Here is a 15,232-nt window from a genome sequence, read left to right on the forward strand (position 1 = left end):
CGTCAGGCACATCCCCACAGCCGTCATTAGGAAAAACCCTGAGCTCCACACAGAGCCGCGAGCCCAGCGGTGAGGAGAATGAGGCAAAAAGAATGAATAAAATAAATCGATCAGCTGTCTGCTTACTGCCAATGGAAAGGGCAGGAGTCTGACTTTCAGAAAGGCAATTTCCAAATTCTGCATTAACCCTTTTTTTATGAGTAGCTTTTTGAATTTTTTTTCTTCAAAATTTTAAGTTTCACAGCTCTAGAACTCGATTGCAATTATCAGTAGTGACTGTTACGTCAGCGTCAGAATGTTCAGTAAAGAACATTCTAATCACGTATTTGTGACCTCACACCTTAAAGGGTGAAAAAAAAAAAAACAAGAAAAAGAAAGGCTAAACCTGTTGAAACCTGCGTTGGACAGGCCCTGGATAATGACTGCTCCTACCGGGCACATCACTCAGAGAAAGTCCGTCTGCCCGGTGACAGCTCGTAGATGTCATCCCGAGAGGGACACGGGAAGCAGCCCTAGACACACTCAGCGGGTAACTCAGACTGGATCTGTTACTCGCAGCGCAGTCTTGGACGGACGCCCGCTAATAGACACGACCCCAATTAAGCACAGGGGGACCGCCGCGGAGAGTTTTGGGAGTCGTGCCCTCAACGCGGACACACTGCTGCAATGCCACGTGTACAAGCTTTCCCGGTTCCAACTCTTTCTGGAAAGAGGTGTGCACCCTGCAACTTATGAAAAAAAAACAGCTTATATCACTCTACCATTACCTCCACAAGACAGTATCCAAGCACCAATCTACAAGCCCTGTCGCTTGTACTGAAGCATTGCACCACATCACTGATAGCTCTGTGCTTTTCACTCTGTGAAACTGTAATTCATTCTCAACGGGGTAACATCTAAGCGGCAGTGTAGTGTAATGGGCAAGGCACTTAACGTGCATTGCTTCAGTATATATCCAGCTGTATAACTGGATACAATGTAAATGCTATGTAAAAAATCATAATAATAAATTTGTGTAAGTTGCTCTGGATAAGAGCGTCTGCTAAATGACTGTAATGTAATGTAATGTAATCTAAGGTAGCGCACGTACAAATCAAGTGTGATGGTGCACTGCCTGTCCCCTGCTTTGAAGACATAGTGCGGCTAATGCATTGAACGGCTGCACTTTTTTAAGCCGCATAAAGGCTTGGGTTTTTAGCTGACAGCCCAGGGAGCTCAGCTTCATTAACCGATCCTCAACCTTCTCAGATTAGGACAAGTTTTAACGAGTTTCCACTTCCCCCAGCGCACTCCAGTGCAATCCACTTCCTCTCCACTGCAACTCTCCCAAATAAGAACAGACTGTGGGACAGTCTCTGGGGCAGTTAGTGATGGAGGCCGGAGTCCTACTGATCGTGCTCCGGTGGAGGGTCCTGGGACCCTGGGACAGGCGTACACGTGCCCTCCCTCCTCCCCTATGCCTGAGGGGGCTTATGGGGGTAAAAAATATGTGAGCTGAACCCTGCCTGACATCAAAGCTGCTGTCATGCTGAGGTCTCTAACCTCTCACCCCCCCCCCCCCCCCCCCGCCCCCCCAGAAGACAGGCCTGAGGCCCATGCCCCCCCTTGCCCCCCCTGGCTACCGCTCATTCATCACCTCTCTTCTCAGACACAGGCCACATGCTGGAGAAAAAAAAAGCTGTTCTCCTGACGTTCCCAAAAATAGCCACGGCGTCTCCCATGCTCCACGTGGAACCCTTTACAACAAACGTGGCCTTTTACTTCACGCAGAGAGGGGAGGAGGTGGGAGAGGGAGAACGGCAGAGATAATTTTATTCCCGAGATGGCAGAGAAGACTGCACTGTGATTGTCAAACTAAACTACAAATGAGACGAGCAGCGTACTTCCTGTTACTGAGCCACAGAGTACATGGACAAGAGGAAGGGTAATTCACCAGAAATTTGATGACCAGACACCCCGATTTAACATCTCCGCAGACGGCTGTAAAATCGGTGAGCTTGGAGAGGCGAAGCGGGCAATAACCTGGCAGCTAGAAATGAGCTTTCCACAGGGGTATAGGGATATGAGGCAGGCATCCTGAGGCAGGAGCAGTGACATTTCTGTCAATTAGAGGAGGAGGAGTAAGTGTGTGTGTGTGTGTGCGTGTGCGCATGTGTGTGTGTGTGTGTGCGTGTGCGCATGTGTGCATGTGTGTGTGTGTGCGTGTGCGCATGTGTGCATGTGTGTATGTGTGAGCATGTGGGTGTGTGCATGTGTGTGTGCGTGTATGTCTGTGTGCTTGTGAGCGAGCGTGTGTGTGTGTGTGCATGTGTCTGTGTGTGTGTACATGTGTGTGCATTTGTGTGTGTGTGCGTATGCATGTGTGTACGCGTATGTGCATGTGTGTGTGTGAAAGAGATTGAGAGAGATATATAGAGAGAGAAAGAGAGAGAATAAAAGAAGAAAGGGTTTAAGATGGAGTTGGGAAGCCGGTGGGAATGCTGACATTATCCTCCCTGTCCGTGACATTCCAGTGCAGGTTACATTGGGACCAGGCGATGTGAGGGCAGCGTTCGGCACGCAGGGGTGATGGCTTTGCCTTCCTGTCCCTGACCCCGACATACGCTTTACTCTTTCCAAGTACATGACATCAGACACCTTCCTAATTTTAAACATGCTCCCCGTGTGGCCTGTGAGGGGCTCCCTGTCCCAGGAGGAGCGATGAAGACTCCCTCTCAGACCTAATGTGGGGGGTCAAAAAAAACCCTTTTCCAGTCCCACGGCATGCACATGGCCTTCATTATCACAGAGTGCAACCTCTTCATTAATAATTCAAGCAGTCTGCAGGAGGAATTTTACCCAGAGGATTGACGACAGGTCAAGTAGCCTCTGTGCTAAGTCACCTTTTAAAGAAAAAAGGCGGAATTCTTTTCTGTTTTTTAATTCTCCATAAAGCATTTAACACGATTTCAAGTTATTTATAAGGCTGTTTTAATGAAGTCTTTATGCATGCTTCATGAAGGCTTTCGGAATACATGATCCATACAATCAAGGTACATTATTACTGTTAGCATGACAGCACACGTGCAGCCAATATCTATCCATCCATTACTGCAGGAGATTCCGGAGCCTATCCCAGCATGCTTTGGGCGAGAAGCAGGTATACACCCTGGACAGTTTTCCAGTCCACTGCAGGGCACACACACACACCATTCACTCACACTCAAACACTCATGCCTACGGGCAATTTAGAGCCTCTTGTTAACATAATCTGCATGTCTTTGGACTGTGGGAGGAAACCAGAGTACACGGAGGAAACCCATGTGGACACGGGGAGAACATGCAAACTCCACACAGAAAGGCCACGGCCGGACCAAGGACCTTCTTTCTGTGAGGCAACAGTGCTACCCACAGCACCACCACGCTGCCCTGGAGCAGCCAATAAGAATTTATAAATATGACATTCTTACAGAACGTCCACACACAACAAAGACGCCTTATGTGTACCACCTGAAAGGGGCACAGCTGACCCTCAGGGCCAGTAGTACGACTGGTTTCCCTTTCTACCCGATGGTTATTTGACCCACTTTTTCCACTGATTGGCCAGAGATTTAACTCACCTGGTGTCCCAGGTAAAAATCAGTCCTGATTGGAAGGTAATAATGAAAACCAGCAGTGCTACTGGCCTCGTGGGCCAGAACTGAGCATTCCTGATGTAGGTTCATGGCAGTGGGTGATTGCATAATGTCTGACATCACATGTGATTCGAAGGTTCTTAACTGAACATTCTAATGCTGATGTAATAATCACTACTGGTAACGGAAAGAAACAGAGTTCTAGAATACTGGCTCAGCATTTTGATTGATTTCCCAAAGAAAACACATTCCAAAAAACTCTCTCTTCAAATGGGTTAAGGGCCAGACAGGACATGTTGTGAGGTAGCCAGTGAACCATACCAGGAGTGTGAGCTTCACAGACGATCGTCTTATGATCTTTATTTGTAGGGATGAACTCATTGCTTCTTTGTGTTTCTACATAACAAGCCTTTGTATCTGCCTGTCCCTGAATGCCCCTTTCTAATGTGCTTCAAATGACTAATGACTGGGCATGAATAACGCATTGGATGTTGCGCCCTTGAGCATAAACACATCCCTATGATCATGACATTATAGGTCAGCCCAGTGAGGGGTGTGGGTGTGTAAGTGTGTGTGTGTGTGTGTGTGTGGAGGGGGGGGGGGGGTTTGGAAATGACCCTCAACCCTCACCACAACAGCAGACCCAGGCCTTCAACAGAGCCCTCTTTTAGGAGCAGAGCACAGGAATGTTTGATGACAAGAGCAGGCCACTCAGCCAGTCAGCCACTGTCTAGTACAGCGTCAGGCCTGATCTGGAACACCCGACCGCCCGGGGGGGCGGAAAGCTTTAACGCGCGTTAACAGCTCTCTTTGCCCCTCAGGGCTGTTTAAAGAGGGAATGTTTCCATAGGGGCCCCCCGTCACATGTTTAAGTCAGCAGGAGCGAAGTGTCACCGTGTCATCAGTAAGAACCCTGCATGCCCATGGGACGTGGGGGGGGGGGGGGGCACGAGGAAGCGTTTCACCAAAAGGCACCCCTGTTGGCCTCTTCATTTAACACATAGTCATAGCTACAGCAGCTCACAAAACAAAGCATATGTGAGCGTGTGTAGGTGACTGGGCCCAGTGGAAAGTTGCACAAAGACCAGCAGCACCACAGAGCAAGACACGGAATATCCCATTCAGAATATTCCATTCGCAAAGTACTGTTAGCTTCAGTTCACCCTTTAGTCTAAGGTGCATGATCACAGACATGCGATTAGAATGTTCTCAACTGAACGATTCTAATGCTGATGTCACAATCACTGCTGGTATTTGAAAGCAATGTTCCAGAACACCAAAAGAACATTCCAAAGAACATTCCAAAGAACCTACTCTTCAAAGAGTTAGCTAAAAAAATACCAAAGTCACTCCATGAATGAATGAATGAATGAATGAATGAATCACTGGATTTATATAGCACTTTTCCGAACACTCAAAGTGCTTTACAGTGATGAGTGGGAACTCACCTCACCCACCGCTAATGTGTAGCGCACTGCTGGGTGATGCACGGCAGCCATTTTGCGCCAGGGCGGTCACCACGCGCTGCATTACCTGCAGACGAAGCAGTTTGGGTGGTAGGTGCGGCCCAGAGCGGAAACCACCTCCCCACCTGGGACAAGACCGGGCAGGGAGGAGACTGACTGATTGATTGACAGCTCAGGTGCGCGCGTACCTGCAGACGCTGCAGACGAAGCAGTTGGGGTGGTAGGTGCGGCCCAGCGCGGAGACCACCTCGCCCGTGATGAAGTCCCCGCAGCTGTCGCACCGCGTGCCGTACAGGCGCTGGTAGTCCGCCGTGCAGATGTACTCGCCCTTCTTCTGGAAGAATCCGGAGAGTGCCAGGTCACAGCCGCAAACTGCGGACACAAGGGAGAGAGAGAGGTCACGGGACGGGGTCAAAGAATCAGGCTCCTGTGTTAGGGAGCGGGGGATTTATGAACCAGTTCAAGCTGTTTCCCAGCTAACCAATGGTATTTCAAGAACCCTGAGGAACATTCTAATTTCTTTTTATTTTTCAGAAGTTCTGTCAAAGCAACAGAGAAGCATTCAATACACATTTCATATACACCTACTGATCACACTCGTAATGATTATCATTTTGTCAAAATAAAGAATATTGAGCGCATGTGCCAGAATATAAGGATTTTAATGCCAGATTCCTTTAATACAGTTAACTAAACTTTCCATTTACAAATTTACAGGTATAGCATTACAGAACAAGGTTTCAATGATTATGAAATGTGTTCAATTTCCATGCACTGCTGCAGTAGGCTCAAGCATTATGCTTAGCTATAATGAAATAACTGAAATATAAAAACATGCAGTTTATTAGTATGTTGTGCTAACTGTAAGCATATGTTGCTTGTAGGCACTTTAACATCAATTAAGCTTGGAAATGCAGCTCAGCCAAAACGTAGGGGGAATAAAACCAGTTTGCAATGTTATCTTTCTGTGTGATTCTGTGACGTTATTTTTCAACTGTTTTATTTAATTCTGGACTTGATTATTTTCATTTTACATGCTTTGAGGCAATTATTTTGCAATTATTTCGTTAAGAGGTCTGCAGTTAAGTAAAACATGGTTTTTATTTTGTGATCCAGTGTAAAATACTTGCCTAATTAGATTAAGGTTCCAGTAATAATAGTCATTGGGATGAGTGAGACTAATATTCTCTCATCATGCTTCTACTGTATTATGTAAAATTATAATAATTATATATAACAGATTAGACACAGAGGAATCGGTTTTTGCTGGTGTGAACAGTTGTGATCTGTTGCCCAGAAATATTTATAAAGAAGAATGCACACAGGACATTCACAGGTATGGCAGTACTCTTCAACACAGACAAGCACCAGCATGAAAACCCACACAGACAGACACACACACACACACACACACACACGCACCCATACCCATGCTCTCTCTCTCTCGCTCTCTCTCTCTCTCACACGCACACACACACACACACACACACATGCACCCATACCCATGCTCTCTCACTCTTTCTCTCTCTCTCTCTCTCTCGCTCTCTCTCTCACACACACACACGCACACACACACACATGCACCCATACCCACGCTCTTTCGCTCTGTCTCTCTCTCTCTCTCTCTCTCACACACACCCACAGACACACGCACACACACATGCACCCATACCCACGCTCTCTCTCTCTCTCTCACACACACACTCACACACACACACTAAAGTTGTTAATTCATACAGTGATGGAAGTGTGGTGAGAGACTGCTGCATGGGGATACTAATCTAAATAAAATAAGAGCTTCCACTGAGCACAGATCCACAGCACTTCAAGATATACTGTATAAATGAAATGGTGAAAAGACAATACATTGTCTATTTACAGTTTTTCTGAATTGCTAAAACACTAAAACCCATTCTCTGAACCAAATGCTCAGTGACCTAAACCCATTTGTCGAATCAATCACTCTTTTGGCAAAACCTTAAACAAGTTCAGGTAGTTAGACACCATTTGCAAATCTCATCCACTCTTTTTGCAAAGCTCTACACACATTCTCACTCACTAAAACACATTTCGCACTGTGATGCACTTGTGTTGCAAAATGGTAAAGACAGGTGGCAAAAGTTAAACACAACTATAACACAGTTGTCATCAATTACACACAACAACTCAACATTTTTCACACTTGTTTCTAAAGATGTGATCAAACAAATTGTACAGGATATAAGCCAGTTCAGAGTGCACAGGTGGCACAGGTGCGTTGAATGCTGATACCAACAATGGATGGAAACAATCTGAGAGGCAGAGGAGGAAGAGTACATGTAAGAGGCGGTGGACGAGGAGGAAGAGTACGAGGACGAGGAAGAGCAAGACCAAGAACAGTAATTTCAGATGAAATTCAGGCAACTGTGATAGACCATGTTCTTGTTCATGGAATGACAATGAGGGAAGCAGGACAAAGAGTACAACCCAATTTGAGCAGATTCTCTGTGGCCACCATAATCAGGACATTCAGAGAACAGAACAGGTAATGGTTTCTTTTTACTGTATTTTGGTAATTGAAAGTTTACTGTATACATTTGATTCAGTACATCACTTTGTCAATAGAAATGGGACTGGGGAAAAAAAGAAAACCTTTCTTACCATACAACATTTTACATATAGATGTAATGTCCATTACTATTTTTACTGTATGTATACGTTTGTAAATGCATTTTCCCTTTCGTAGAATTGAAAGACTACCGCATGAGGGTTGTTCTCTTTGTTCTCCCAACAGCAAGAGACTCTCATTGTTGATATGGTCCTTCAAAACAATGCCATCCGACTGTGTGAAATACAGCAAAGAGTTGTTGAAGACAATGTAAACTTTGAAGGAATCAACAGTGTCAGCCTTTCTACCATTGCCCGTGTCCTCCAACGCAACAGGGTACGCATGAAGCAAGTATAGAGTATCCTTTGAGTGCAACTCAGAAAGGGTCAAAGATCTACGATATCAGTATGTGTAAGTAAGTGTACACTCAGACACTTTCAGCACTGATGCTTACGGTACAATTCTATGCTACTAGCCTACTGTTACTGTAAACTGCACTATATTGTAGTGTATGTAAATCAGGATTGTATACAAATACACTATTGCAGAAGTCTGTCTTTCTGTATCACTTACTAAAATTTATCTATATTATATATAAAGAGTGTTTGAATATGATTCCATGGAAAGGCCCCATGAATACATTTTTGTCGATGAAGCAGGGTTCAATCTGGCGAAGAGGAGAAGGACAGGCAGGAACATAATTGGCCAACGTGCCATTGTGGAAGTCCCTGGCCAGCGTGGTGGCAATGTCACTCTTTGTGCAGCCATAAGTAACCGGGGGTTCTCCACCGTCATGCAACCCTGGGGCCATATAACACCGAACATCTTCTTGCATTTCTGGGTGGTCTTCAGGATTTTTTGTTAGAGCGTGTGCACCAGGATCATCAGCAGGATCATCACCAGGCAGTGCATCCTGTCTATGTCGTCGTTTGGGACAATGTCAACTTTCACCGTGGTGTCCGGATACATGAGTGGTTCAACATCAACCAGCGATTCATAAATGTTTGCCTTCCACCATACAGCCCTTTCCTCAACCCAATAGGAGAGTTTTTCTCTGCGTGGCGGTGGGAGGTCAAAGACCGAAACCCATATACCAGGCAAAATCTCTTACAGGCAATGGAATTGGCCCGTGGTGACATAGGTGTGGAGTGTTGTCAAGGCTGGATCCGGCACACCAGAGGGTTTTTCCCCCGTTGCCTGGCAAGGGACAACGTTGCATGTGATGGTGCATCCTCTGGCCGGACCCAGCACAAAGATGTGATGCTGAGGCAGAATGAATCTCCCATTGACTCTGATTTTGCAGTTGCACAACATTTTCGAGTGTACTGTAATGTGCTTTTCATTTACAGTTTTCTTTGTTCTTTGGGCTTACTGTATTTTTATGCAAGTGCTGAATATACAGACATTCAATACTGTATTACTTGCAGTACTTACAGTATACAATATATTCACTATACTAAGTTGTGATTTCTATACTTTTTTACAGTTTTTCTCAATTGTTTAAACACGTTTTCTGAAACAATAGCTCAGATTCTGAAAACTCTACACACAAAGCACAGCAACAGTTAACCTTCTGACAAAACTACACAAATCTCTTGCAAAATGCATTCATGCATTCAAAACCATGTTCTCTTTTCTCAAAACTGACTTTTTCCATCAAAATGATTCACACAGGCCTCATATGAATAGGTCTTATTGAGCATTGATTTCACACTGGTGCGATAAAAACCATCAAAATACTGCATATATGTTCTGGCCTCATGAGGTCATGTTACATATTCAAGTGTATAAAATTGTGTAAAAATTGCTTATTTTTTATCCTTTTTTGAAGTTTTAGTTTTCTTTTCGAGGGGTCCCAAAATAGGCTCCAATTTTACAGTAAATATAAAGACTGTTGGCATGATACAATACAGGGAATATATCATCATATAAATAGTGCACTTGCTAGGTAAACCTAATTGTAATTCAGTACAGTACAGCAAAGTGTGTGAACTGTTATCACTTTGAGTGTTGTTGCTATTGTGTATGATACAATCCACATTTACTGTATTGTCCTGCCAATGAGGTCCAGTTTGGCTGCACTCACAACCCAGGTTCCATCATGAGTCATACTGAAGATTGTTAGAAGTGTTTTTTCATTTTCCTTATCAGTGCAATTATGAGTTTTGCCAAAATAGATAACATTTGTGTCTTCTCAAAACTAGAACATGCTTCTGTGTCAGTCTGGACAATGGATGTAATCATCTGTTATCATATATGAAATCAATGAACAAATTCAAAAAGGTAACAAAGCAAATCTTTATTTGTTACTGTAAAATAAATCTTTGTTCAGCAGACTGCAAAATAAAAATCGTAGTTTGTAGGCCTGCTGTAAAAAACAAAAAACAAATACGTGATCAACCAAAGTTGCACATATTTCATTTGAAATATTAGCTCGTCTCCCTCTTCTTCGTCCACCTCGTCCACCTTATTCACGTACACCTCCTCCTCTACCTCTCTGTGCTGCGTGTTGCTCCATTGTTTTCCAACACAATAGAGGTTGCCGGAGGTCTCTTTTATGCTCTGACATATAATTGAAAAGTTTAGCCAATTGAGTTTGAGCAGGTGTAGCGTGAGTGAGACCAATTGGTACTTAGAGTTTGGCATTTGAAGGCCAGTGTTTTCCATGTGAACAAACAAGGCTTGAATATGAAAATTGTGCTAAATGATGAGATTTTGTGTGTATAGTTGTGCAAAAATGTGATTTAGAATTTCTATTTGAGTGAAAACAAAGGAATTGTGCTTAGAGTTTTGCAGAAATAGTCTTTGTTGTTGACATATGAGCTTCAAGTTTTCACCATCGTGTGCATAGTTCCAGTTTTGGTGTGTAAACATTTGAGAAAAACTGTAAACGATTGGGAAAAACTGTGAATGGTTTTGAGGCGATTGTTTGATTTTGCCAGAGGAAGAGTCAGGGGTTTTGTGAATGTAGTTTGAAGATTTGGTTTTGTGTTTAAAGTTTTGAGAAAATGTGTGTAGGTTTCAAGAAATGTGTCTTAGCAATTGTGAAAAACTGTAAGACATCACTACTGTCGGTCGCGTACAGTTTGTTGTAAAATATGGCTATTACCACATTTTGCCATATTATATTGTCTTATGATTCATATGTTCCTTGTATCCATTTATTTTTCCCCTTTTATATTGATTAGTGCTGACTAAGGGAACTGAGGTTCACATGCTACTGAAACAGGTTTGACTCCCTTGCATCCTATTCATCATTTGAGTACTTTAGAATTCTTGAAAGAGAGAAAAAGAGAGAGGTAAAGGTCTGTGTATTTGTGTGTGTGTGTGTGTGTGTGTGTGTACTTGTGTGTCATCCATTCTCCACTCTCTCCAACACCCCAGACAAGGAGACATCAATGAGTGGGTTGTGAGCTATTAGAAATCTTATAATGACTAGAGAGGGAGTGTGTAAGGAGAAAGAAGAGATTTGAAAGAAGAGGGCAAAGAGAAAGAGAAAGAAGGGGGGGTGGTGGACACAGACATGCTGTCATACCAGACACCCTGACATTAATGCTTTCACCCCCCCCCGCCCCAGTAGACAGTAGAGACCGCTGGGACAGTGTTAGCACACACACGGAACGGTCCACTAATACCCCTGCAACATCAATGAATAGCCTACGCTCTGAATCCTAACAGGCCGGTGTAATGCCCAGCCCCTTGTAGACATGCTGTGATGTCCTCGCCTGCCACATCCTGACCCGACCCAACCAGACCAGACCAGACCAGACCAGACCATACAGCCCTGGCGCTGGACCACTGTTATGTCTGCGTGTGTTTGGCCTGGCCAATCACCGTCACCAGATCGACAGCATGCTTCCTTACGCACCTCTGCGGGCGAGACAGTGGCTCTCAGCTTCTCGCCTCAGACACATTATTATCTCTGTAATCGGCTACCTAAGCTAAGTGAGGAGTAAGAACAAAAACACAGCAGTGTACAAATTTCATTATCAAAATAGATTCTTCTTCTTCTTCTTCTTCTTCTTATTGTTATCATTATTATGGTATGAGTGTGAGTGGGTGTATTCCTGCCTCTCGCCCAATGCATGCTGGGATAGGAGCTGCAGCAGGGGGGCGCCACATAGGCAAGACATAGGCAAGTCCAATTCAGTGACTTCATGCTTTTTTATTTCTCTATGGTTTACAGACTACTGCCAAGGGTTTCATTGCACTAACAGTATCTTTTACAGTGAAGTGCCAAAGTTAGCACTAACATAATTATCAGCTAAAAAAACACACACACACAGGGTTATGAGACAATTTTTCAGGGCACAATATCAAGAGAAAGAGAACAAAAAACAAAGCTTGGGACAACGAGAGGTGCACCGCTCAGTATGACTTTGAAAGGGCCTTGTGGAACGCTCGCTAAACAGTCTAATAAATCACTTTTCCCCCCAGAAGGCTAAAGATTAATACTTGAGGGGAATAAGAAATGAATGAGCTTTCCAGCCCGAGCAAACGCCAGCCTGGACAATGACAAGTATCCATTAGCCAATCGGTGGGCAGGGAGAAGAAACATGCCCTGACACGGAAAGGTTTAAGGTCTTCAATCCCAGGTGGAACACTACTGTGGAATCCTTCAGGTAACATGATAAACTGAATGGCTTCAGCAAGCACACAGGCCTTCACAAGGATCATAAAGAAACTGCAGGTTATGTAAATATAGACTATCTGAAATTATATTACACTAAACTCAGAAAAGATTGTTTCTCCATCAGTTCTTTTAAACACGTAACTGACATCATTTCAGCACCTCCCTAAACAGCAGTGCAATCATTAATCTACGGTGAGACACCTTTGCTTTATCTTGTTATTTGCCACAATGACATTGCGATTCTTTTTATTTTTTTTCGCGCCTTGTTTTCTTTTCTGTTCCTTGTCACACCACAGGAATGTAAAATGAATCAATTTATCTGAGCAGGGCCCAAGACCAGCGCGTATCTCGTGTTAACAACATTTTATTTCCTGTATAAATAAATGAAAAAGTCTCTGTAAATGTCCCTGTGTAAAGGAGTAGGCTAGGATTTCTGTGCTAAGGACATAAAACCGGTGATGTGACTCAGTTTCAGACAATGACTGACAGGAGCACACCCTTCTTTTTTTTTTTTTTTCCTTCAAAGTTCTTGGACAGTTGGAATGTTCAGAACAGCTGAGTCCTGACAGGATCATCAGAAGGTTAGAGTTCCAGGGGCCTGTCTGTTTTTAGGCCCTGATGTTTCTCCCCTCAGTAACAAAGTACTGAAATGTCATTGAATAATCACACACAAACAAACTGCGTGAAAAGGGAATATTGACTTAATTGGCCACTGAAATCTAAACAGACATTCAATTACCATTCAAACTGCATTTAAGAAGTTTTCAGAGTATAGAGTATATAATAAAATGAAATAAAATGAAAAAACAGCCACAGAGACAAAAACGTGACATCCTAAAACATTTAAATTAATTGCACTCCTCTCTGGGGAAATACTTTTTCCTCTAGACATGCTATTTTAGTTTCAGTACAGGACAAAAAAGAAACCAAAGCCTTTGTTTGGGGGTGGAGTGGCACAAAATAGGATGTGGTTTGAGCCATTGTTTTTACTTTTACTTAATATATGACACTGTGTGGGAACCCTTCCTTTCCACACAAAGAAACAATGACCACTGCAGTCCGTTGGTGTAGCAAAAAAAAAAAAAAACTATATTTAAGGAGGCTGGATTCCAACAGATGACATTTCCATTTTAATGTGCACAGCCTCACAGCCTTGCAAAAACTAGACTAGAATTGGACTTCCGCTTCCGATTTGACCATCAGCTGTGAGACCTATTTATTGTCATTGGAGGGCCTTCGATTTCTATGATTTTATATGACACACCATTATTACTAATAATAATAATAATAATAATAATAGTAGTAGTAATCATCATCATCATTAAAAGCATCATAATCATCATAAAAAGCATAATCATGATAATCCTAATCTATTTAAAGCATTGTTAATTTCTCATAAATCAATATCACATGATGCTGTGTATCCATAAGGACTTGCATTATTAATCACCCAAACAAACCGTTGACAGAGTGAATAAAATTGGCACAGATGGGTGTGTGTGTGGCGGGGGGGGACTTGTCTGTCATGATTATGAACATCAGAACACACAATCAGCCTCAGTCAGAAAATGGTTCAGTATCCCCAAACTCCCCTCACCCCCCACCCCCACCCATCCAGGTTCGGCCCTATCTGCGGAGAAGAAGACAGAGGGTATCATGGTCTTTGATACCCTCTAGTGATTCCTCCAAATCATATTTTAAATGCCATCAGCTGAAAGCCATACCCTGCTAAATATGGACTTCCTGGAACTGTGCACTGTGGGACCATGCAAAAGTATCTTAAGGTGAGCCAGTATGACACAGCTGAGAATCTCCAGCATGCAATGTGGCAGCAACAGAGAACTTAGTTTAACCCTTTAAGGTTTTAGATCACAAATATGTGATTAGAATGCTCTTAACTGAACATTCTAAAGCCGATGTCACAATCATAAAGATTCTGATCACATGCAGATTCTTCCTATACAACACCCGGAGAATCCGTCCCTTTCTCACTACCTACTCAACCCAGCTCCTGGTCCAAGCAATAGTACTGTCCCGCCTGGACTATTGCAACTCTCTTCTGGCTGGCCTTCCGGCATCTGCCATCAGACCCCTGCAACTCATCCAGAGTGCTGCAGCTCGTCTGGTCTTCAACCTCCCCAGACACTCCCACGTCACCCCCCTGCTCACTACCCTCCACTGGCTGCCTGTTATGGCTCGCATCAAATTCAAAACATTGGTCCTAGCATACCAGGCAGTCAAGGGGTCAGCCCCAGCATACCTCCATAAGATCTTCAAACCCTACATGCCAGCCAGACCCCTCCATTCTGCTACCTCAGGATGCCTGGCACCTCCTCCTCTTCTCACTTGCGCTTCCCGGTCACGTCTCCTGTCTGTTCTGGCTCCACGATGGTGGAATGGCCTTTCCGTGGAGGTCAGAACAGCTGAGACCCTGAACACCTTCAAGCAACGACTGAAGACTCACCTCTTCAGGTTGCACCTCTCCCCACCCCTCCCTACCTCCCTGTAGTCAAATTGGCTATGTAAGCTTAGGTATGTAGCTAGGTAAGCTGTTTATTTTAGTTTTAGTTATTGCACTCATGCCTACTTGTTTAATTATTGCTTGTATTATTTGCATAGACTGCTTTGCTGCTGCTTTTGTTTGTGTTGATCAGATTAACCTACAGGGTCCAAGTTAAACTACGCGGTCGCTCCCTGCACTTGGAAATGTACTTCCCTCTAGGGTTTTCCACACACTTGTTCCTGGTTATGGTTATACACTTTGTTGTACGTCTCACTGGATAAGAGCGTCTGCCAAATGCCTATAATGTAATAATGTAATCTCGGGTGCAATGAATTTCAAGAACACTGACATAATATTTTGAAGAAAAAAAAACTGTTCAAAGGGTTACGTTTAATATAAAATTACGACATGGGTAACAGTACACAAAAG

The 15,232-nt window shown here is 43.7% G+C and overlaps 1 protein-coding gene across 5 annotated transcripts in view; it reads right to left on the minus strand.

Moving 5' to 3' along the window:
• LOC118236333 (actin-binding LIM protein 3-like) overlaps window positions 1-15,232 on the minus strand; it is an 89,134-nt gene that overhangs the window by 35,711 nt on the left and 38,191 nt on the right. For all 5 annotated transcript variants that reach the window (XM_035434611.1, XM_035434607.1, XM_035434608.1 and 2 more), the window contains exon 3: window positions 5,269-5,452. In XM_035434611.1, the coding sequence (XP_035290502.1) occupies window positions 5,269-5,452 (184 nt within the window). The remainder of the gene's footprint in view (window positions 1-5,268; window positions 5,453-15,232) is intronic.

This window comes from Anguilla anguilla, chromosome 9 (assembly GCF_013347855.1).
Source record: "Anguilla anguilla isolate fAngAng1 chromosome 9, fAngAng1.pri, whole genome shotgun sequence".
Classification (NCBI taxonomy): Eukaryota; Metazoa; Chordata; class Actinopteri; order Anguilliformes; family Anguillidae; genus Anguilla; species Anguilla anguilla.